We start from the raw sequence: 22740 nt of genomic DNA, 5'->3' as shown, positions 1-22740 counted from the left end.
GGCAACACACACACACACACACACACACACACACACACACACACACACACAAAGTAGCCAGGTATGGTGCCTGCCTGTGGCTGTGGCTACTCGAATGGCTGAGGTAGGAGGATCACTTGAGCCTGGGAAGTGGAGGCTGCAGTGAGCCGAGATTGCACCACTGCACTCTAGCCTGGGTGACAGAGCAAAACCCTGCATGGAAAAAAAAAAAAAATCCCTGCTACGTAGGGTTGTTGTGCAAATTAAGGGTTAATAAACGTAAAGCTTGTATATGTTAAGGACGATTTAAGTGTGAACTTTTATATATTTTGCTGATGCAAGTCTTTATCCTGGTGATATTGTTACCTACATGGTGCTATGTCTCATTACTTTGTTTTCTGTTCACCTTGGGAATACTGGGTAAATATTGATCTTTGGATTTCTTCCTTCGTCTCTTGTCTCTTCCTTTGCAGATCCAGACCAGGAACACAGATACCACGTGATTTTTCCTAAGAGTAGGGCGTCCTTCACACCAGCATCAGTGTCTCTCACTAGAATTCCATGCCATCCAAGCTTAACAGCATGCTTCTGGAGTCTCCAGCCAACCCCAGTTCCTGGGGATGCGGAGGCAGAGGTGTGTGTAGCCGCTTGGCCTCCTGGTGGCCATGCTTGGGATTGGCATAGTCCCCGTGTCCTGGAGAAAGCACCTTCCTGTCCATCCACAATCCTCAGGACACCCTACCCGCTTGTGCAGTTCCTTTATGAACCATGGCATTTGCCCCAATTTCCCCATTTCTCTGCAGCACACATGGCCCTCTTCTTTTAATGGGCAGAATAAGTAGGAAATGGAAGAAACAGCTGCTGGGGCGTTGAGCTTATCCTGGTTCTCCATAATTTCTTGGAAGATCTGTGAGTGGGGTCCAAGCTGTCTGCTACTGCATGGAAATAATGCTGGTACCATATCTATCATAGTAAACCCTGCCACGGGCATAGGGCATTGTAATAGCTTGAGTCCCTGTTATTTTGCCCTCCACTATCTCCTTCTCCCCATGCCCTTTCTTTGAGGTAGGTGCGTGTGTTCTTTCTTTAAGATACTTCCCTCAAAACAATCTGGGTAGTGAGACTGGCTATTATCTTTTTTTTTTAAAGTTCAGTGTTACTTAAAAGAAGGATGGTTAGACGTAAGACGTTTGTTAGCTTTTCTATTGTTTCTTCCTATCAGGATGTCTTTAGGTCGAACCATATAAAAGTTGTGATATTTGGGCCAGGTACGGTGGCTCACGCTTGTAATCCCAGCACTTTGGGAGGCCAAGGTGGGTGGATCACAAGGTCAGGAGTTCGAGATCAGCCTGGCCAAGACGGTGAAACCCCATCGCTATTAAAAATACAAAAATTAGCCAGGCGCATTGGTGGACGCCTATGATCCCAGCTACGTGGGAGGGAGGTGGAGGTTGCAGTGAGCTGAGATTGTGCCATTGCACTCTAGCTGGGCTACAGAGCGAGACTCCATCTAAAAAAAAAAAAAAAAAGTGCTGATATTTGGCCCTTTTGACCCACAAAAATACCGGTTTCATGAAGTTCAACCTAACGTGTACTTACTGGTTTGCTTTCATTTTACTGCATTGAAACCCATGGGTGCAGCCTCATCTTAGTTCACCAGCTCTGCAGTGAGACCCAGCCAGGAGCAGTAAGCAATTCTTCTTGCCAGCAGACAAAGCAGGTGAATTCCCTTGGGTTGAATGTTACGCTGGTCTCTTAAACATCAAAAACCTATTATTATCTAAGCTGCTTCTATGGAGCAGATGCTATGTCCCTGATGAAGCAATGTCACTGGCATCATTTAGTCCTTTTAAGGCAAGTTTGTTTTATTTTTCAGTCTTTACGTATAATGGTGCCAACAAGGAAACCTGTGAACACAACCACAGACAGTGCTCCCGGCATGCCTTCTGCACGGACTATGCCACTGGCTTCTGCTGCCACTGCCAATCCAGGTTTTATGGAAATGGGAAGCACTGTCTGCCTGAAGGTGATTGATTGGGGCTGGGGACTCCTGTGTCTATTCCTACTGCTTTAGGGACCAAACATCTCCACTACTTAAATCAGAGTGCTCGTAACTTGCAGGTGCTCAAGAAATGTTTGAGGAATGAACTGGTTTGGGCTGATGCCCAATTTGAGGATTATCCAGAAATGCTTCCTTTTGCCAGCTCATTAAAGCCAAAGAGGAGTGGAGAGGGGGAGGAGGGGAGAAAACAGATTGGAGGCAGGACTGTTTCATAGATGCATAATTGGTTGGTTGGGGAATCATTAAAGTGACTTGCTAAAGAGTGAGTTTTGGAAGTTGTTAGTGGAATAAAATACCTGTGTGTACCCAGGATGATACCCAAGCCTAACTGGATTTGCTATCTTTTAGGAGCACCTCACCGAGTGAATGGGAAAGTAAGTGGTCACCTCCACGTGGGCCACACACCTGTGCACTTCACTGATGTGGACCTGCATGCTTATGTCGTGGGCAATGACGGCAGAGCCTATACGGCCATCAGCCACATCCCGCAGCCAGCAGCCCAGGCCCTCCTCCCCCTCACACCAATTGGAGGCCTGTTTGGCTGGCTCTTTGCTTTAGAAAAACCTGGCTCTGAGAACGGCTTCAGCCTCACAGGTGAGCAGGGTCTTTGAGAAGGCCGGTAGTCGGCATTGCTTTGGCAGTGGTGCTCCTGGGGGAAGGGTCTTAGGCCTTTACACAGTGAAAGAGGAATCCCTTGCTTAACGTGCTAGAGCCACATGTATGTAGTTTTCCAGCCAGAGGTTGTGAGGAATGGTTTGTCCTCACATCACTGATTTTTGAAAGGCACTGATTTCTTCTTGGTGTTTTCCCAGTGTTCTGAGAAACAGGATGTTTCCATTCAGAGTATTCATGTCCTCTAACTCCAATGTGTTGAAGCATATTTGTCAGGCTTTTAAAATTATGCACAGATCTGTCAAATGCAAAAATAGTACTTGGGGCACCTGGGGATGATTTTTCCCTTCATGGGGAAGGGGTGCCCTGCTCCTCCCAGCTCCACAACTTGTAATAGTATAGGCCAGTGTGCCCCAGACTTGAACCTGCACACACATCACCTGGAGGTCTTGCCAAAATGCAAATTCTGGTTCAGCAGTCCTGGGGTGGGGTCTGTGACGTTACTTTTGTACCCAGCTTCTAGGAGGTGCCAGTGCTGCTGGAAAGGCCACCTACTGACAAGGACTTAGAAGATACTTTTTGGATTCTTACCTTCCCATGTGAACACTTGTTTCCTAGTGGTTTTATCTTAATTGCATGAAAAACAAAGTTCTGTGAGAAAAGTTCTTCCCCTATCTTTAACTGCAGAGCTCAGTAGCTGTTGATAGGTTCTTGCCTTTCATCAAACTTTGAATCAAAGCTTGGGTCAAAAGTAGATTAAACATGGTACACCTGGTTAAATTTGTATTTCACATAAACAATAATTTTCTAGTAAGAGTATCCCCCAAATAGTGCACAAGACATACTTATCTGAAATTCAAACAAAAAACCCTGGATGTCTTGGGTGGTTTTTTTGTTGTTGGTAGGCTTGTTTGTTTTTGCTAAGTCTAGCAACCTTAGAGAAAAGTCGAGGGCGTTCCCAAGAGTGTGTTTCTCAGAATACAAGCTTGTGCAGAGAGAAGCTGGGTGAGTTAAGGCAGGATGGAACCGTATTCTTCAGTGGAGAAGTCTGGGAAGGTGTGGAATCAACAGCTGATAATGCTTACTCTCAGATATCAGATGACCTCCTTAGGCACAGTCTCCAAGAGCAGTTGAAATTGGGAGTGGGCAGTGTGTACTGGTAACTGTTTAAGTAAAGCCTCTTTTCATCCCTGTGCTGAATGTTTCTGATCTCCAGGTGCTGCCTTTATCCATGACATGGAAGTTACATTCTACCCGGGAGAGGAGAGGGTTCGCATCACTCAAACTGCTGAGGGACTCGACTCGGAGAACTATCTGAGCATTAAGACCAACATTCAAGGCCAGGTGCCTTACGTCCCAGCAAATTTCACAGCCCACATCTCTCCCTACAAGGAGCTGTACCACTACTCGGACTCCGGTATGTGTAACCAGTCTTCACAAGTGTAAATGGGGATTGTGCCCATCTCACAAGATAGTTTTAAGGCTTAAATGACTTACTACCTGGCATGTCCTAGAACAGTCAATGGAACATAAAATGAGCTCTGTCATGTGATTACTCTTATTGTTAGAATAAAATATATAGTGTAAGTGAGCAGAATGCTGGCTGCTATACACAAGAATATCTATATCCCTACGCAGTACTTTCAAACAGCAGCATAATCAGTAGCAACATGGTCCATGGGGGTGGCTAGGGATGGTATAATTATGTACGGTTTTTAACCATCCTGCTTTCTGCAACATGGAAAATACTGATTATTGGAATTTTTGTCTCAACCTTGTTTCAGCTGATGAGTTCAGGCTGCTTTAAAAATCACAGAGGCCAGGTGCAGTGGCTCACGCCTGTAATCCCAGCACTTTGGGAGGCTGATGCAGGTGGATCACCTGAGGTCAGGAGTTGGAGACCAGTTTGGGCAATATGGCAAAACCCTGTCTCTACTAAAAATACAAACATGAGCCGAGCATGGTGGCAGGTGCCTGTGATCCCAGCTACTTGGGCTGGGGCAGGAGAATCACCTGAATACCCAGGAAGTGGAGGTTGCAGTGAACCAAGATTGCACCACTATACTCTAGCCTGTGTGACAGAGCAAGACTCCATCTCAAAAAAACAAAAAACACAGAGAATGCTGTAGTTTATTCTAAAAATAATGCTACATTTGGAGTCAAAAGATAAGAACTTATATCCTGGATTTGCCTATCTGTAGGGAAAGGCCTCTTAATATCTGAGAATGTATTTTCTCACCTTTAGTGTAGAAATAAAAATGCTTTTTCTATGTTACGTGGTCAGTTAAATGTGTGAAGCATGATGTGTTCTGTGAAAATACTATCTGCGTGCAAGAGGCTGCCTCCATCACAGTTGCTTTTGTGCAACACGGCAATCTAGATTGAGCTGTGCCTTTCCTCTGATCGCTGCTTCTCCTCTGCTGAGAGCTGGCAGCCTGGCAGGAACGTAGGGAAGAAATGGGAAGCAGAGACCTGGGCTGTGAACAAAATGGTCAATGTCCAGATAACTGACCTGGGCTTGTTCCCAGAGTCAGATTATGAGAGACAACCCTTTCCTTTCTCTGGAATTCTTCAGATTTACGAAGTGCAAGGTGCTGGAAGCTGTCACTTCTGTGCAATGTAGATGATGGACTGGTTTAAAATTTAGGGTGTGGAGTCAAACCAGTGAGTTTCAGTTCTAGCTCTACCATGTAGCAGCACTGCATCTTAGCCTATTTCATCTCTGTAAGCCTCTGATTGCATGATTTGGCGCCCACCTACCTGTGCTGTTGTGAGGAATAAATGAGGCAGCACGTACAGAGCACTGTTGGCATGGCTGGCGCTCAGTCGCACTTATGCTTTGCATATAATGACATGGACGACTGTAGTGCCTTCTCCCTCTCAGCACTGTGGCTTTGTATCTACTCAGGTTTTTGGGATTTCCTTGCAAATTTTTTTCATAGAAACTCAGGAAGTTCCCAAGGGAACATGCTCCAAGAATTAGATGAAAAACTATGCATAAAAATATACCCCATGTGAAAATCTCTGTATTTAATATATATATTTTAAATTACCAATGTGTTTATTGCAGCTGTAACCTCTACAAGTTCCAGAGAGTACTCTCTCACTTTTGGTGCAATCAACCAAACATGGTCCTACCGCGTCCACCAGAACATCACTTACCAGGTGTGCAGGCATGCCCCCAGACGCCCGGCTTTCCCCACCACCCAGCAGCTGAACGTAGACCGAGTCTTTGCCTTGTATAATGATGAAGAAAGAGTGCTTAGATTTGCTGTGACCAATCAAATTGGCCCAGTTGAAGGTAAGGTTTTCTTTGTTGTTGTTGGGCAAAAATGACATCCCTTTAAGTAGAGTTAGAATAATTCACAAAGGTTACTAAGGGTTACCTCATGCCAGGCTGTGTTAGGTGCTAGGTATAAGGATGAATAAAGCAGATCCTTCCCCTTGAGTTGGAAACGGAGGCAGAAATGGAGTTTTAGGGCAAGGAACAGTGTCCCTGCCAAAGTCAGGAAAGAGAGGGCACGGTATGCGAGGCTGGTTTATAGCAATACCCAGCGGTGTGTGCCAGTCAGGGACATACCTGTGAACAAGGTGGACTGGAATTAAGAGGGACAGTAGTGCCGATAAGTATTTGTTACAAGGGCCATAAATGCAGGGAGCTATGAGTCTAGTTTGAAGATCAGGGAAGATGTCCCCAAGAAAGTGACGTTTTAGCTAAAACAGATAAGAAGAATTTCATCCAAAACCAAGGTGGGGCAAAGAGCTAGTACTTGGAAAAAGAAAGCAATATTCCCCAATTCCCAGAACATTATACTTAACGGTGAAAGGCTGGGTGCTTTCTCCTGAAGCGTAGGAACAAGACCAGGATGTCTGCTCTTGCCACTTTAATTAAACTCAGTACTAGAAGTTCTAGCCAGGGGGATTAGGCAAGAACATGAAATAAAAGCCATCTAAATTGGAAAGGGGGAAATTATTCTCAGATGACATGATCTTTTATGTAGAAAGTCTAAGGAATTCACTAAAAAACTATTAGAACTAGAGAAAAAGTTCAGCAATGTTATGGGATATGCAAGATTAGTATACCAAAATTATATTTTTCTATAGTAGCAATGAGCAAACTGAAAATTAAGAAATTCTATTTCAAAAAGTAATTAAAAAAAATAAAAGTGCAGTACTTGTGCATTGCATCCCACAAAACATTTTTGGGAAAAAGACCTAGTTAAATGGGAAGATGTTCCATATTCGTGGATTGGAAGACTTAATACTGTTAAGATATGATTGCTTCCCAAATTGATCTAATAATTGATATTAATAATTAATAATTAATATTAATTATTATTAATAATAATTAATATTATTATAATTATAATATTATTAATTAATATTATTAATATAATTAATATAATTATATTAATTATAATTAATTAATTATAATTAATTATAATTAATTAATTATATTATATTAATATAATTAATAATATAATTAATATTATTAATATTAATATAATTAATAATTAATAATATTAATTAATCTAATAATTGATATTAATTCAACATAATCCTATCAGAATCTCGGCTAGCTCTTTGCAGAAATTGGCAAGCTGATTGTAGAATTTATATGGAAACTCAAAGAACTCAGAATAGCCAAAACAGTCTTAGAAAAGAATCATAAAGTCAGATTCATATTTCTCAAACTCAAAATGTAATCAAGACGGTGTGGTCCTGGCATAAGGATACACGTACAGATCAATGGAATAGAAGTGGGAACCCAGAAGTAAATATTCACATTAAAAGTCAATTGCTTTTTCAACAACAGTGCCAAAACGATTCCGTGGAGAAAAGTGTTTTAAACTGTTGTTAACTATAGTGCTGGGACCACGGAGTGACCACACACAAAAGAATGAAGTCGAATCCTTATCTCGCAGCGTATCCAAAAATAAACTCAAAATGGGCCCACAGACCTAAGTGTGAGAGCTAAAACTTTCAGAAGAAAACATAGGGGTATATTTTTGTGACTTTGAATTTGGTAGTGACTTCTCAGGTATGACACAAGCAACAAAAGAAACTGGATGCCATCAATATTTTAAATATTTGTACTTCAGAGGACATTATTAACAAAGTGAAAACGCAACCCATAGAATGGGAGACAGTATTTTAAATCATGTATTTAATAAGAGATTTGTTCTAGAGTATATGAAGTACTGTTACAACTCAATAAAAAGACAAAAAGCCAACTAAAAGATGGGCAAAGGATCTACAATGTCCTTTCTCCGGAAACATACATAGATACCCAGTGATCATGTGTAAAGATGCTCGACATCATTAGTCATCAGAGAAATGCAAATCAAAACCACAATGAGATACTACTTGACATCATGTGGTTGAGTATAATCAAAAAACGGGTAATAACAAGTGTTAGCGAGAATGAGGAAAATTCAGAACCCTCATACGTTGCTGGTGTGATTGCTGTTTATCACAGTAGCCATGTCATTTTACAAATAGTAGTTTCTCAAAAAGTTAAACACAAAGTTACCATTTAACAGAGCAATTCTCCTCGCTATATACCCAAAAGAAATAAAAACATAGGTCCCCACAAAAACGTATTCGTGTATATACATAGCAGCATTATTCATAATAGCCAAAAGGTCGAAGCACCCCACATGTCCATCAATTGATGGACAGCGAAAACATTCATATACTAGAATATTATTCAACCATAAAAAGGAATGAAGTACGAATACATGCTACAACACGGATGAACTCTGAAAACCTTATGTTAAATGAAGGTGGCTGGTCACAAAGGACAGCACACTGAATGACTGCATTTATGTGAAATACTCAGAATGGGCAAATCCACGTACACAGCATATTCCTATTGCCCAGGGCTAGGAGATAATGAGGGAATAGGGGGTTAATAGCTAAAGGGTACAGGGTTTCTTTTGGAGGTGATCTGAAATTGGTTGTGGTGATGGTTGTATAACACTGAATTTACTAAATAATTTAATTTTGTACTTTAAATGGATGATTTGTATGGTATGTGAATTACATCTCAGTTGAAGGCTCAGCATGGTAGTTTCTGCCTGTAATTCTAGCATTTGGGAGGCCGAGGTGGGTGGATCACCTGAGGTCAGGATTTTGACACTAGCCTAACCTACATGGCAAAACCCTATCACTACAAAAAAAAAAATATATATGTATATATATATGCACACAAAAATTAGCCCGATGTAGTGGCACGTGCATGTAATCTGAGCTACTCAGGAGGCTGAAGTAGAAGTGCTTGACTCCAGGAGGTGGAGGTTGCCGTGAGCTGATACTGCACCACTGCAGTCCAGCCTGGGCAGTGACATAGCAAGACTCTCAAAAATAAAAACAAAGAAATTGAAGCAAACAGTGGTGGAAGCAAAACTGTAGAACCATTCTCATCAGGCACAGTGGCTTGTGCCTGTAATCCCAGTAATCCCAGCTACTCCGGAGGCTGAGGTGGGAGGATCACCTGAGCCCAGGAGTTTGAGACCAGCCTTGGACACATATAAGACCCCATCTCAAGATAAACAGTGTTTCTCAAATTTCAATAAGCATCATCCTCTCCTATGAAGACTGATTTAAAAATACAGATAAAAGTATTCTAGGCATATCATGTCACAAAAAGTCATGAAACTGAAAAGCATATTGCTATGTGAAAGCAGCTAGTCTGAAAAGGCTACATATAGAATGACTCTAACTATGTGACATTCTGGAAAAAATTATACTATAGAGACAGTAAAAACATCAGTGGTTGCCAGTGGCTCAGGAGGAAGGAGGAACAGGATGCATAGGTGGAACATGGGATTTTTAGGGTGGTGAAACAATTCCGTATGATACTGTAAGGTTGGATATAGGCCATTGTGCATTTGTCAGTCTATAGAACTGTCCAACACCAAGGGTGAGCCCTAATGCAGACTATGGGCATCAGTTAATGATTCATTGAGGATAATAAATGTATCACACTAATGTACAATGTTAATAATAGGGGTAACTGTGTACCTGGGGGACCGCGGGGATATGGCAGCTCTGTAGTTTCTGTTCCTTTTTTTTTTTTTTTTTTTTTGAGATGGAGTTTCACTCTTGCACTCCAGGCTGGAGTGCAATGGCATGATCTCGACTCACTGCAACCTCCGCCTCCTGGGTTCAGGCAGTTCTCCTGCCTCAGCCTCCTGAGTAACTGGGATTACAGGCACACGCCACCATGCCCAGCTAATGTTTTGTATTTTTAGTAGAGACGGGGTTTCACCATGTTGACCAGGATGGTCTCGATCTCTTGACCTCCTGATCCACCCACCTCGGCCTCCCAAAGTGCTGGGATTACAGGGTTGAGCCACCGTGCCCGGCCTGTTCCATTTTTCTCTAAGCGTAAAACCACGCTAAAAAGCAAGGTCTTAATTTTAAAAAAATGTTTTAAGCCAGAGAATGAGCTTGTGAAGTCAGGGAACTCTACAGATGGGAGGTGACTGTCAGATCGAGGGGACACTTTAATTCTGAAAACCAGAAGGTCATGTTTTCCCCTGGAATGTAAGAGGCACACCATGAGAAACAGACCATCTTCTTCGTTCAGCCACTGTATCGATACTATTGAGCCCAGACTTAGCTCCTCAGAGAGGTGAATCTGTAATATGCGGCTCTGTGGTTTGTTACTGGAGCTGAGGGCCCCTTAAGCCTCAGCAGGCTCCAGAGAAGTGTTGCTTCAGCAATATGATAGTATTAAGGTACAAGGATTGGACTCTTTTCTAGGATGCAGAAGTAACTTGTAATGAGAATCGTAAGTTGATTTGGTTGATTGGTTTGGTTTTGGGAAACTTGGTTGGGAACGTAGGCATTGGGTGCCCAAAGACGGTTTTGTAAGGCAGTGAATTAATACATGAGAATGTGAGTTGACTTTAGAGGAACATGTAAATCAGAGAGGGAAACATTGCGGTAGTAGATTTCTCAATGACAGATTTGATTTAAACAAAACTACTGAGGAGAATGGTTTTTGCCTCTAAATGTCCAGGTCAGCCTTTCATTGGGTATAGGCATCTGATACGTAAAAGCAACCATTCGTGAAAGAATCTCCTGGGCTGTGGAGTCCCATTCAAATTCTGTAATCATTTAGGAAAATGATACATCTCTGGGTGTACTTTTCCTGGAGACATACCAGAGAGTAAGAAAGGATCAGAGAAAGCAAAATTACAGGCACCAAGTTGTTCGTTTTCTTTAAAATTTGATATGATTTTCCCTCCCACCCCAGTCAAATATTAAGAAATAGCAAAGGATGGTTTACTTGGTGCCAAGCACTGTTCTAAGCACCTTGTGTGAATTAACTCATTTAATCCCCACAATGACCTCTACCCAGTGGTGGGGTGGGGTGGGGTTATTTGTTATCTCATATGATGACACTGAGGTGTAGAAATGAAGTGATTTGCCTGCTCATAGCTAGTAAGTGGTGAGCTGGGATTCAAACTCAGGCCCTGGCTCTAGCACTCACACCCTTACCCCCATGGCTCTGCTGTTCCACACTGGTCTTTTGACTGCCTCATAATTTAGACCAAACTTTAAAAGAGGCAGTATGTGTCTGTTATAAACGCTTTGTGTTTAAACCCTACTTCATCTACCCACAGTAGTACTCTTCATTCTACCTGAATAGGAGAAAAACCACAACAACAACAAAGAAACACCCAGAGGAAAAGTTCTTTTTTCTTTCCGCCCTCAGCGCATAGCAGTATCTTCCTAAGAGCTGCTTGCTTTTTCCAGTGGGAACCATCATCTGGTTGGAACGCATGTGAAACAACACAGCTGCCCACACCTGATGTGGGTGTGACGTGATTTCCCAGGGCGAGGATGCAGAACTGAACTGGGGTGTCTTTCCCAGTGAGTAATTGGAGCCTCTGTCCCTTGATTTCCCAGCCAGCAGTGCCACCTCCCACCAATTGCTTGAGCTTTAAGTGTGGGTTAGCTGTTTTTTTTGTTTGTTTGTTTGTTTTGGTGGGGTCATAGAACAGGATCCAAAAATGCTTCCTGTCCTTCCACTTCAAGGGTCGTTTTGGTGAGTTGAGGAGGCTCTAGGCAGAGGGCTGTGCAGTGAAACTGAACTGTTCCTTTAAGGAAAACCACTCTTCCCCTTGATTAAATGAGTAAATTAGTTCCAGATCCTCTGTCAGAGAGTCAAGGAGTTTAAGAGGGTGAGGGTGAAATAGAAAATGTCTTAAGAAGGACACTGCTATTCCTTACTTACTATAATAGGAGAAAAGCTTAGAAGTCATAGAGAATAAGTAGTGAAATGGTTTTGGAAATGTATTTTTAAAATGTTTTGGGAAGCCAAGTTCAGTGAACGAGGCCGTGCTCAAAAGAGCTCCATGCTTGGTTAAACGCTTTGCTTTGAACCATGGGCTCCACATTTTCACTTCGCACTGGGCATTGCAAATCATGGAACTAATTCTGTTAGTCACGTACATTTTAAATCAGTTTAAGTAATTATGGACACTTTCTTCTCAATTTTAGGTAGGATAATATATCCTGTCCAAGTTTGCAAGTCAACTTTTGAGTTGTGTTTTTCTTTTTTTCTTTTAATGCCTAGCAGGGTGGTAAGCTCTTGAGTTCCATGTGAATTCACTAATCTTTGCTGGAATGTGCCATGGCGAAATTATGATGCTGGAAAGTACTGAATAAGAAGGCTAAGCACGAGTATTCATAAATTAAAATGTGTTGATTACTTCCTGCTTTGGAGGGGTATGCCAGGCATTTTATACAGAATCGTCTCCTAAAATGGAGAAAAAAAAAAACAAGGTGGGAGAATCGCCTTCTTGTCTTACATTGGGTCCTCATGGATGAGGACATAACCTTGTCCTCGATGTAACCTGCTGAGGACTGACTTGGGAACCTGGTCTATGCTCAAGTTAACTCGGCAACTACAACCCCAGTGCCTGCCTCCTTCCTGTCAGCCCAGAGATTCAGAGGAAGGGACTTTCAAGGATGTCTGCGTGCTCCAGGAAGCTAGGCTTTTGCTTACATAGTTCATTAGGTTTAAAAAGTGCTGGGATTATTTGTTAGTCCTTTGTTTTGGCAAAGATTCTGTATACCCCAGCCAACATCATTGCGGTGTACTGAGAATAAACCCATAGCCCTTCTTATTTCAGCCAATAATATGGGAATCAATAATATGGGAATATTCTACTACAAGAATGCACTGTGATGTTTCTTATAAAGTGAGATGGAAAGTGTTTACCAGAAAACAAGGGCATCTTGGTTCACAGCAGGCTATGAGAAAACACTGGAAGAGCCATAACATGGGCAGTAGGACAGGCAATGGGGAGAAGCCAGACATCTTGAAGGACTGTGAGTGAGTCCAGTCTATGAGGTCAGCTGCAGCAGTCAGCCCTTGGGGTCTGGACTAGGAGTCACTTTGGGCAACTCTCACCCCATGGCAATGGGGTTGTGGTTGCTGAGCTACCTTGAGAGTATAGACCAGGTTCCTGAGTCTGCATCTGTTGCAATGGAGAATGACAGGGTCATGTCCTCACTGCAGGCTCAATGTAAGACAAACACCTGATCTCCCTCATTGTTTCTCCATCTTAGTAGAGATTCTGTATAAAGCAGGGGTGGGAGAGAGTCCTGGGTCAGACAGAGTGAAATGATAGAGAATCCAGGAGGAGGTGGTAAAATGGGTGGTACTGCCAGAGTCTGCCTAAAGATGCCATGATGCTGGTGTCTGCGGGTAGTGAGAACGGGCGAGCAGGATGGGACTCGGAGGATGCTAAGCTGGCTATCAAGACAAGGCCTCAGGCACAGATGTATAAGGCAGAAGCCCGAGTTATTAAACTTAAATGGAGCCCCCTTCGTAACAGAGATGGCTCAGTGTAGAACCTGACAGGCTTAACTGGAGCTCCTGAAATCTTTTGAGCCTAAGATTATAGTTAATTCTAGGAACCGAGATTGAACCTCAAATGAGGATGAACGGCGGCCCCTATGAGAAGGCAGGAGGAATGCAGTCAGTGGAGACTGGGTAGAACTGCCACTGGGGAATTACTTTTCAAATACATTGTGTTGGGTTTTTCTAATTTAGCAGTAGTGGCAGATGTACATATTATTTCCATTTTACATGGCAGAATTGGAAGTGCCAGAGTTGATAGATTCATTCTATTTGAGCATCTGGCTCTCCTTCCAATACCACTGTGCCACTAGGTAATTTCATGAAGCTCCCTCGGTGAGGGTTACAGCAAAGTGGTGGAAAGCACAGGCTTTGGAGCCAGACTGCTAGATTTTTTTTTTTTTTCTCTTAACATGTTGATTTTATTTTCTTTGGATATACACTGAGTGGTGGTATTGCCAGATCATACAGTAATTCTATTTTTAATTTTTTGAGAAAAAATTTCTTTTTTTTCCCCTGGGGTTTTTATTTTTATTTATTTATTTATTTTATTGCATTTTAGGTTTTGGGGTACATGTGAAGAACATGCAAAATTGTTGCATAGGTACACACGTGGCAGTGTGATTTGCTGCCTTCCTCCCCATCACCTACATCTGGCATTTCTCCCCTTGCTATCTCTCCCCAGCTCCCCACCCCCCACCATCCCTCCCCTATTTCCCCCCAACTGACCCCGTGTGTAGTGCTCCCCTCCCTGTGTCCATGTGTTCTCATTGTTCAACACCCGCCTATGAGTGAGAACATGTGGTGTTTGATCTTCTGCACTTCTGTCAGTTTGCTGAGAATGATGCTTTCCAGGTTCATCCATGTCCCTACAAAGGACCTAAACTCATCGTTTTTGATGGCTGCATAATATTCCATGGTGTATATGTGCCACATTTTCCCTATCCAGTGTATCGTCGATGGGCATTTGGGTTGGTTCCAGGTCTTTGCTATTGTAAACAGTGCTGCAGTGAACATTCGTGTGCACGTGTCCTTATAGTAGAACGATTTGTAATCCTTTGGATATATACCCAGTAATGGGATTGCTGGGTCAAATGGACTTTCTATTTCTAGGTCCTTGAGGAATCGCCACACTGTCTTCCACAATGGTTGAACTAATTTACACTCCCACCAACAGTGTAAAAGTGTTCCTATTTCTCCACATCCTCTCCAGCATCTGTTGTCTCCAGATTTTTTAATGATCGCCATTCTAACTGGCGTGAGATGGTATCTCAATGTAGTTTTGATTTGCATTTCTCTGATGACCAGTGATGATGAGCATTTTTTCATATGCTTGTTGGCCTCATGTATGTCTTCTTTTGTAAAGTGTCTGTTCATATCCTTTGTCCACTTTTGAATGGGCTTGTTAGTTTTTGCTTGTAAATCTGTTTTAGTTCTTCATAGATTCTGGATATCAGCCCTTTGTCAGATGGGTAAACTGCAAAAATTTTTTCCCAATCTGTTGGTTGCCGATTCACTCTAATGATTGTTTCTTTTGCTGTGCAGAAGCTGTGGAGTTTGATTAGGTCCCATTTGTCTATTTTGGCTTTTGTTGTCAATGCTTTTGGTGTTTTGGCCATGAAGTCCTTGCCTACGCCTATGTCCTGAATGGTTTTGCCTAGATTTTCTTCTAGGGTTTTTATGGTGTTAGGTCTTATGTTTAAGTCTTTAATCCATCTGGAGTTAATTTTAGTGTAAGGTGTCAGGAAGGGGTCCAGTTTCTGCTTTCTGCACGTGGCTAGCCAGCTTTCCCAACACCATTTATTGAACAGGGAATCCTTTCCCCATTGCTTGTTTTTGTCTGGTTTGTCAAAGATCAGATGGTTGTAGATATGTTGTGTTGCCTCCGAGACCTCTGTTCTGTTCCATTGGTCTATATCTCTGTTTTGGTACCAGTACCATGCTGTTTTGATTACTGTAGCCTTGTAGTATAGTTTGAAGTCTGGTAGTGTGATGCCCCCCACTTTGTTCTTTTTGCTTACAATTGACTTGGCTATGCGGGCTCTCTTTTGGTTCCATATGAAGTTTAAGGTGGTTTTTTCCAGTTCTGCGAAGAAGGTCATTGGTAGCTTGATGGGGATAGCATTGAATCTGTAAATTATGTTGGTCAGTATGGCCATTTTCACGATATTGATTCTTCCTAACCATGAACATGGAATGTTTCTCCATCTGTTTGTGTCCTCTCTTATTTCGTTGAGCAGTGGCTTGTAGTTCTCCTTGAAGAGGTCCTTTACATTCCTTGTTAGTTGTATTCCTAGGTATTTTATTCTCTTTGTGGCAATTGTGAATGGAAGTTTGTTCTTGATTTGGCTCTCTTTAAGTCTGTTATTGGTGTATAGGAATGTATGTGATTTTTGCACATTGATTTTGTATCCTGAGACTTTGCTGAACTTGCTTATCAGTTTCAGGAGATTTTGGGCTGAGACGATGGGGTCTTCTAGATATACAATCATGTCTTCTGCAAATAGAGACAATTTGACTTCCTCATTTCCTATTTCAATGCCCTTTATTTCTTTTTCTTGTCTGATTGCTCTGGCTAGAACTTCCAATACTATATTGAATAGCAGTGGTGAGAGAGGGCATCCTTGTCTGGTGCCACATTTCAAGGGGAATGCTTCCAGTTTTTGCCTATTCAGTATGATATTGGCTGTTGGTTTGTCATAAATATCTTTTATTATTTTGAGATACGTTCCATCGATACCTAGCTTATTGAGGGTTTTTAGCATAAAGGGCTGTTGAATTTTGTCAAAGGCCTTCTCTGCATCAATTGAGATAATCATGTGGTTTTTGTCTTTGGTTCTGTTTATGTGGTGAATTATGTTTATAGACTTGCGTATGTTGAACCAGCCTTGCATCCCCGGGATGAAGCCTACTTGATCATGGTGGATAAGCTTTTTGATGTGCTGTTGCAATCGGCTTGTCAGTATTTTATTGAATATTTTTGCATCTATGTTCATCATGGATATTGGCCTGAAGTTTTCTTGTTGAGTCTCTGCCAGGTTTTGGAATCAGGATGATGTTGGTCTCATAAAATGATTTGGGAAGAATTCCCTCTTTTTGTATTGTTTGGAATAGTTTCAGAAAAAATGGTACCAGCTCCTCTTTGTATGTCTGGTAGAATTCAGCTGTGAACCCATCTGGACCTGGGCTTTTTTTGGGTGGTAAGCTCTTAATTGCTGCCTCAACTTCAGACCTTGTTATGGGTCTGTTCAGGGTTTCGGCTTCTTCCTGGTTTAGGCTTGGCAGGAGGCAAGTGTCCAGGAATTTATCCATTTCTTCCAGGTTTATTAGTTTGTGTGCATAGAGTTGTTTGTAATAATCTCTGATGATGGTTTGAATTTCTGTGGAATCTGTGGTGATATCCCCTTTATCATTTTTTATTGCATCAATTTGGTTATTCTCTTTTTTATTAATCTGGCTAGTGGTCTGTCTATTTTGTTGATCTTTTCAAAAAACCAGCTCCTGGATTTATTGATTTTTTTGAAGGGTTTTTTGTGTCTCTGTCTCCTTCAGTTCTGCTCTGATCTTAGCTATTTCTTGTCTTCTGCTAGACTTTGAGTTTTTTTGATCTTGCTCCTCTAGCTCTTTCAGTTTTGATGATAGGGTGTCAATTTTTGACCTCTCCTTGCTTCTCATGTGGGCTCTTATTGCTATATATTTTCCTCTAGAGACTGCTTTAAATGTGTCCCAGAGATTCTGGTATGTTGTGTCTTCATTCTCGTTGGTTTCGAAGAACATCTTTATTTCTGTCTTCATTTCATTGTTTATCCAGTCAACATTCAAGAGCAAGTTGTTCAGTTTCCATGAAGCTGTGCGGTTCTGGGTTAGTTTTTGAATTCTGAGTTCTAACTTGATTGCACTGTGGTCTGAGAGACTGTTTGTTACGATTTCCGTTCTTTTGCATTTGCTGAGGAGTGATTTACTCCCAATTATGTGGTCAATTTTAGAGTAGGTGTGATGTGGTGCTGAGAAGAATGTATATTCTGTGGATTTTGGGTGGAGAGTTCTGTAAATGTCTATTAGGTTAGCTTGGTCCAGGTCTGAGTTCAAGTCCTGGATATCCTTGTCAATTTTCTGTCTGGTTGATCTGTCTAATGTTGACAATGGGGTGTTAAAGTCTCCCACTATTATTGTGTGGGAGTCTAAGTCTCTTTGTAAGTCATTAAGAACTTGCCTTATGTATCTGGGTGCTCCTGTATTGGGTGCGTATATATTTAGGATCGTTAGCTCTTCTTGTTGCATTGATCCTTTTACCATTATGTAATGTCCCTCTTTGTCTCTTATGATCTTTGTTGCTTTAAAGTCTAATTTATCAGAGATGAGAATTGCAACTCCTGCTTTTTTTTGCTCTCCATTTGCTTGGTAAATCTTCCTCCATCTCTTTATTTTGAGCCTTTGTGTATCCTTGCATGTGAGATGGGTTTCCTGGATACAGCACACTGATGGGTTTTGTCTTTTTATCCAATTTGCCAGTCTGTGTCTTTTGATTGGGGCATTTAGTCCATTTACATTTAGGGTTAATATTGTTATGTGTGAATTTGATACTGCCATTTTGGTGCTAGCTGGGTGTTTTGCCCTTTAGTTGAGCTGGTACTTGTTGTTCCTTTATAAGTGTAGAGCCTCTTTCAGGAGCTCTTGTAGAGCTGGCCTGGTGGTGACGAAATCACTGAGTACTTGCATGTTCCCAAAGGATTTTATTTTTCCTTCACTTATGAAGCTTAGTTTGGCTGGATAGGAGATTCTGGGTTGAAAGTTCTTTTCTTTAAGGATGTTGAATATTGGCCCCCACTCTCTTCTGGCTTGTAGGGTTTCTGCTGAGAGATCTGCTGTGAGTCTGATGGGCTTCCCTTTATGGGTAACCCGACCTTTCTCTCTGGCTGCCCTTAGTATTTTCTCCTTCATTTCGACCCTGGTGAATCTGACGATTATGTGCCTTGGGGTTGCTCTTCTTGACGAATATCTTTGTGGTGTTCTCTGTATTTCCTGGACTTGAATGTTTGCCTGCCTTGCTAGGTTGGGGAAGTTTTCCTGGATAATATCCTGAAGAGTATTTTCCAGCTTGGATTCATTCTCTTCGTCGCATTCGGGTACGCCTATCAAACGTAGATTAGGTCTTTTCACATAGTCCCACATTTCTTGGAGACTTTGTTCATTCCTTTTTACCCTTTTATCTCCAGTCTTGCCTTCCCATTTTATTTCATTGAGTTGATCTTCGACCTCTGATATCCCTTCTTCTGCTTGGTCAATTCCGCTGTTGATACTTGTGCATGCTTCGTGAAGCTCTCATGTTGCGTTTTTCAGCTCCATCAATTCACTTATATTCCTTTCTATTTTGTCCATTCTCGTTAGCATTTCGTCAAATCTTTTTTCAAGGTTCTTAGTTTCTTTGCATTTGGTTAGAACATGTTCTTTAAGTTCACAGAAGTTTCTTACTACCCACCTTCTGAATTCTGATTCTGTCATTTCATCACACTCGTTGTCCATCCAACCTTGTTCCCTTGCTGGTGAGGAGTTGTGATCCCTTTTAGGAGGAGAGGTGTTCTGGTTTCGGGTGTTTTCATCCTTTTTGCGCTGGTTTCTTCCCATCTTTAAGGATTTATCCACCTGTCGACTTTGTAGTTGCTGGCTTTCAGATTGGGTATCAAATCTCTCAGATTGACATTCTGTTTGTTGTTGATGAGGTTATTTCTGTTTCTTGGTTTTCCTTCTGACAGTCTGGCCCCTCTGCTGTAGGTCTGCTGAGGTTCATTCCAGGCCCTGCTTGCCTGGGGTTCACCTGCAGCAGCTGCTGAACAGCAAGGGTTGTTACCAGTTTTCTTCTTCTGCTATCTTTGTCCCAGAAGGATACCCGCCTAGTGTCAATCTGATCTCTCCTCTATGAGGTGTCTTTTTGGATATATAGGGGTCAGGGAGCTGCTTGAGGAGACGGTCTTTTCTTTATAGGAGCTCAAATGGTGAGTTGCGAGCTTTGTTGTTGTTCATTCAGAGCTGCTGGGCAGGTACTTTTAGGTCTGCTGCAGCAGAACTCATAAACTGCTTTTTGTTCCCAGGTGCTCTGTCCCAGGGATTTGGGGCTTCATTTATGAGTTTCCGTTATGCTGCCGCCTTCTTTTTTTTTTTTTTTTTTTTTTTTTCCTTCAGACCTGCCCAGCCCAGCAAGGAGACAGCCTAGTCAGTGTCGGCCTATAGCAGCTTTGCTGAGCTGCTGTGGGCTCCGCCCCGCTCCGCTGCGGAGTGAACTTCCCTGCAGTCCTGTTTATATGGGTGTAGTTAGAACTGCTTTGGCGATGGTGGCCCGCCTCTGTTGGGGCGGAGTCTCTGCTGTGGCGGGTTGCCTTGGCAACGGCGGGCTGCCTCAGCAATGGCGGGTTGCCTTGGCAACGGCGGGCTGCCTGGGTAATGGCAGACGCCCCTCCCCCACAGAGCTGGACCGTCCCGGGTTCAGCTGCGCTTGCTGTGAAACTCTCAATCCAGAGTTTCTGGTTGCTGTTCTTTTGTGGGGGTGGGGCCAGCCGAGCCTGATCGCCTGGCTCCCTGCCTCAGAGCCTTTTTTAAAGTTGGTGTTCCAGTCGCCTGTTGAAGAGGCGCCGGGGCCTGTTTGTTTTCCCCTGTGGCCACTCACTGTGCTGGCTTAAACAGCGGCACTGAGGTTTGTGTCGCTTTTTTTTTTTTTTGCCCTGGAATCTACTGTCCTGGTTCTCTGCTCAGTCCCCTTTTTGAACCGGCGAATGGGCGACTTCCCGTGGCTCCAATCGCCAGCCAAAAGGGCCCCTGGACCGGTGTATTTTGTATGGAGAACCGCGGCTCCGGGGCGCCGGCAAAGCAGCGGCGCTGGCCGAAACAGCCGCGCTGGCGACCGTGGAGCTCCTCCGCCCGGGAATTTCCTACTCTGTGGGCAATAAAAACGCGGCGTCCACTCACCCTCTGCACTTTCACTGGGTGCTGCAATCCTGAGCTGTTCCTAAACGGCCATCTTGGATCGTCCCCCGACTGCTAGATTTTTATTCCAGTTCCATCCACCTGTTCTGACTGTGTATCCCTGGGCAGGTTATTTGGCCTGTCTGTGATGCAGCAAAAGTGGAGATGATGACAATTTACTCCCCATGTAGTTAGGAGAATGTAATCGGGCATCCTCCTGTCTGTCTAGAACAGTGCCTCACACGTAAATGCCCAGTGAGCATGGACTATTATGTTTTATGTAGAAATAAAGATTTTTTTTTTAAGACATGGCCTTGCTGTCACCTAGGCTGGAGTGCAGTGGCATGATCATGGCTCACTGCAAGCTTGAGCTCCTGGACTCAAGTCATCCTCCCACGTCACCCTCTGGAGTAGCTTGGACTGCAAGCATGGTCCACCATACTTGGCTTTTTTTTTTTTTTTTTTAAGTAGAGATAAGGTCTTGCCATATTGCACAGGCTGGTCTTGAAGTCCTGGGCTCAAGCAATCCTTATGCCTTAGTCTCCCGAAGTGCTGGAATAACAGGCATGAGCCACCATGCTCAGCCAAAATAGACTTCTCTAGGGAAGGTTTCATTTGTTAAGTGATCCCTACCTAGTGATGGATCCTTGGCAAGGCTACTCCTGAAGAGTAAATACTGGGAAAGTCATTCCTGTTTAGTCTTAGGAATCATTCAGAAGCAAGATTTTTAAAAAATTAATTAGATTTACCCATAAAAATTGTGAATTTTAGTAAGAGACAGATAGATTTAGAACCAGAAATTTGGAGTTTGAGTCCTTGCTGTACCACTTCCTGCCTTAGTGAGCTTGGGCAATTTTTCCCATGTCTCCTTCAATTTCCTTGTCTGTGAAAATTGCTCATAATGGGGACAATAGCTCACCACACAGAATTATCCCAAGAATCACAGGAAGAGCAAAAGCACTTTTAAATAGATGTGTTGGACGTTTTCATTCCCTGGATGCAAACCTACTGAGGGCAACAAAAGGTACTAGCTATCTCTAGGGTAGGCAATAGGAAGCCAGTCTGGAGTTTAAAACTGAGGTGCAGACAGTCCACCCTAGCTTCGGTTAGGGATGATTTAGTAAGGTCTCCAGGTGTGCCACAAAACGGACATGCAGTCAGCTTTGAGGACTCTTCTCCTTCTGTGTCGTTCTCTTACCAATATCCACATTGTCCTTTTATTTCCCCTCTACTCACGCAGAAGATGCAGACCCCTCTCCAGTGAATCCTTGCTACGATGGGAGCCACACGTGTGACACAACAGCACGGTGCCATCCGGGGACAGGTGTAGATTACACCTGCGAGTGCGCATCTGGGTACCAGGGAGATGGACGTAGCTGTGTGGGTAAGAGTCGTGTTCTTGTGTCTCCTTCATGTAGCCCTTGTTCTTCCTCTGCCTTCTCCAGCATTATGTTTGTAGAAGACGAGTACCTGTCACCTTTACAGTCGCAGTTGCCAATGATTTTAGCAGCTGTTAATGTGAATATAGTTACTTAAAAATTAAAGTAAAGCTGTTTAGGTTTGAAAAGATGGTTTGGAGTGGAGTATTTTGCACTCGGGCTGTGAAAAGAAAACATGTGCTGCAATTCGTGGATATTTTAAGTTTTGTAACTTTGAGCCTGTAATTAGTAGTTCTGGCCAGGCGCGGTGGCTCACGCCTGTAATCCCAGCACTTTGGGAGGCTGAGGCAGGTGGATCACCTGAAGTCAGGAGTTCGCGACCAGCCTGACCAACCTGGAGAAACCCTATCTCTACTAAAAATAAAAAATTATCCGGGCATGGTGGTGCATGCCTGTAATCCCAGCTGCTCGGGAGGCTGAGGCAGGAGAATTGCTTGAACCCAGGAGGCAGAGGTTGTGGTGAGCCGACCTTGCACCACTGCACTCCAGCGTGGGTAACAAGAGCGAAACTCCATCTTGGGGGAAAAAAAGTTCTTAGACTTACTAAAAAGCACATTTTCTGGTTTACTTTAAATTTTAGACAGACATTGTGTTTGTTCTACTTGTTATACCCCAAAAAGGCATGGTAGAAATTTTTTATATTAAAAAAATTGTTGGTTTTCTTCCAAGTATCCATTATTGTTAAAACAGTTAAAGAATTCTTAGAATATTCATTTAAAAATTGTCTTCCTGTGGCTTTTACTTGAATGGCGTGAATTTTTACAATTTCTGATGGTCTACAACATGCATTTATATCTGATTTTTAAAAA

General features: G+C 42.7%; 1 protein-coding gene across 2 annotated transcripts in view; it reads left to right on the top strand.

Annotated features, from left to right (window-relative positions):
* Positions 1-22740, top strand: part of NID2 (nidogen 2) — a 70994-nt gene that overhangs the window by 25277 nt on the left and 22977 nt on the right. For both annotated transcript variants that reach the window (XM_032251059.1, XM_032251058.1), the window contains exons 5-9: positions 1856-2005; positions 2390-2635; positions 3870-4070; positions 5724-5954; positions 21733-21876. In XM_032251059.1, coding sequence (XP_032106950.1) covers positions 1856-2005; positions 2390-2635; positions 3870-4070; positions 5724-5954; positions 21733-21876 — 972 coding nt within the window. The remainder of the gene's footprint in view (positions 1-1855; positions 2006-2389; positions 2636-3869; positions 4071-5723; positions 5955-21732; positions 21877-22740) is intronic.

The sequence above is a fragment of the Sapajus apella genome, unplaced genomic scaffold, assembly GCF_009761245.1.
Source record: "Sapajus apella isolate SASKATOON/1434 unplaced genomic scaffold, GSC_monkey_1.0 scaffold74, whole genome shotgun sequence".
Lineage (NCBI taxonomy): Eukaryota > Metazoa > Chordata > Mammalia > Primates > Cebidae > Sapajus > Sapajus apella.
The sequence above is the reverse complement of the archived record's forward strand: the minus strand, read 5'-3'. Positions and strand labels throughout refer to the sequence as shown.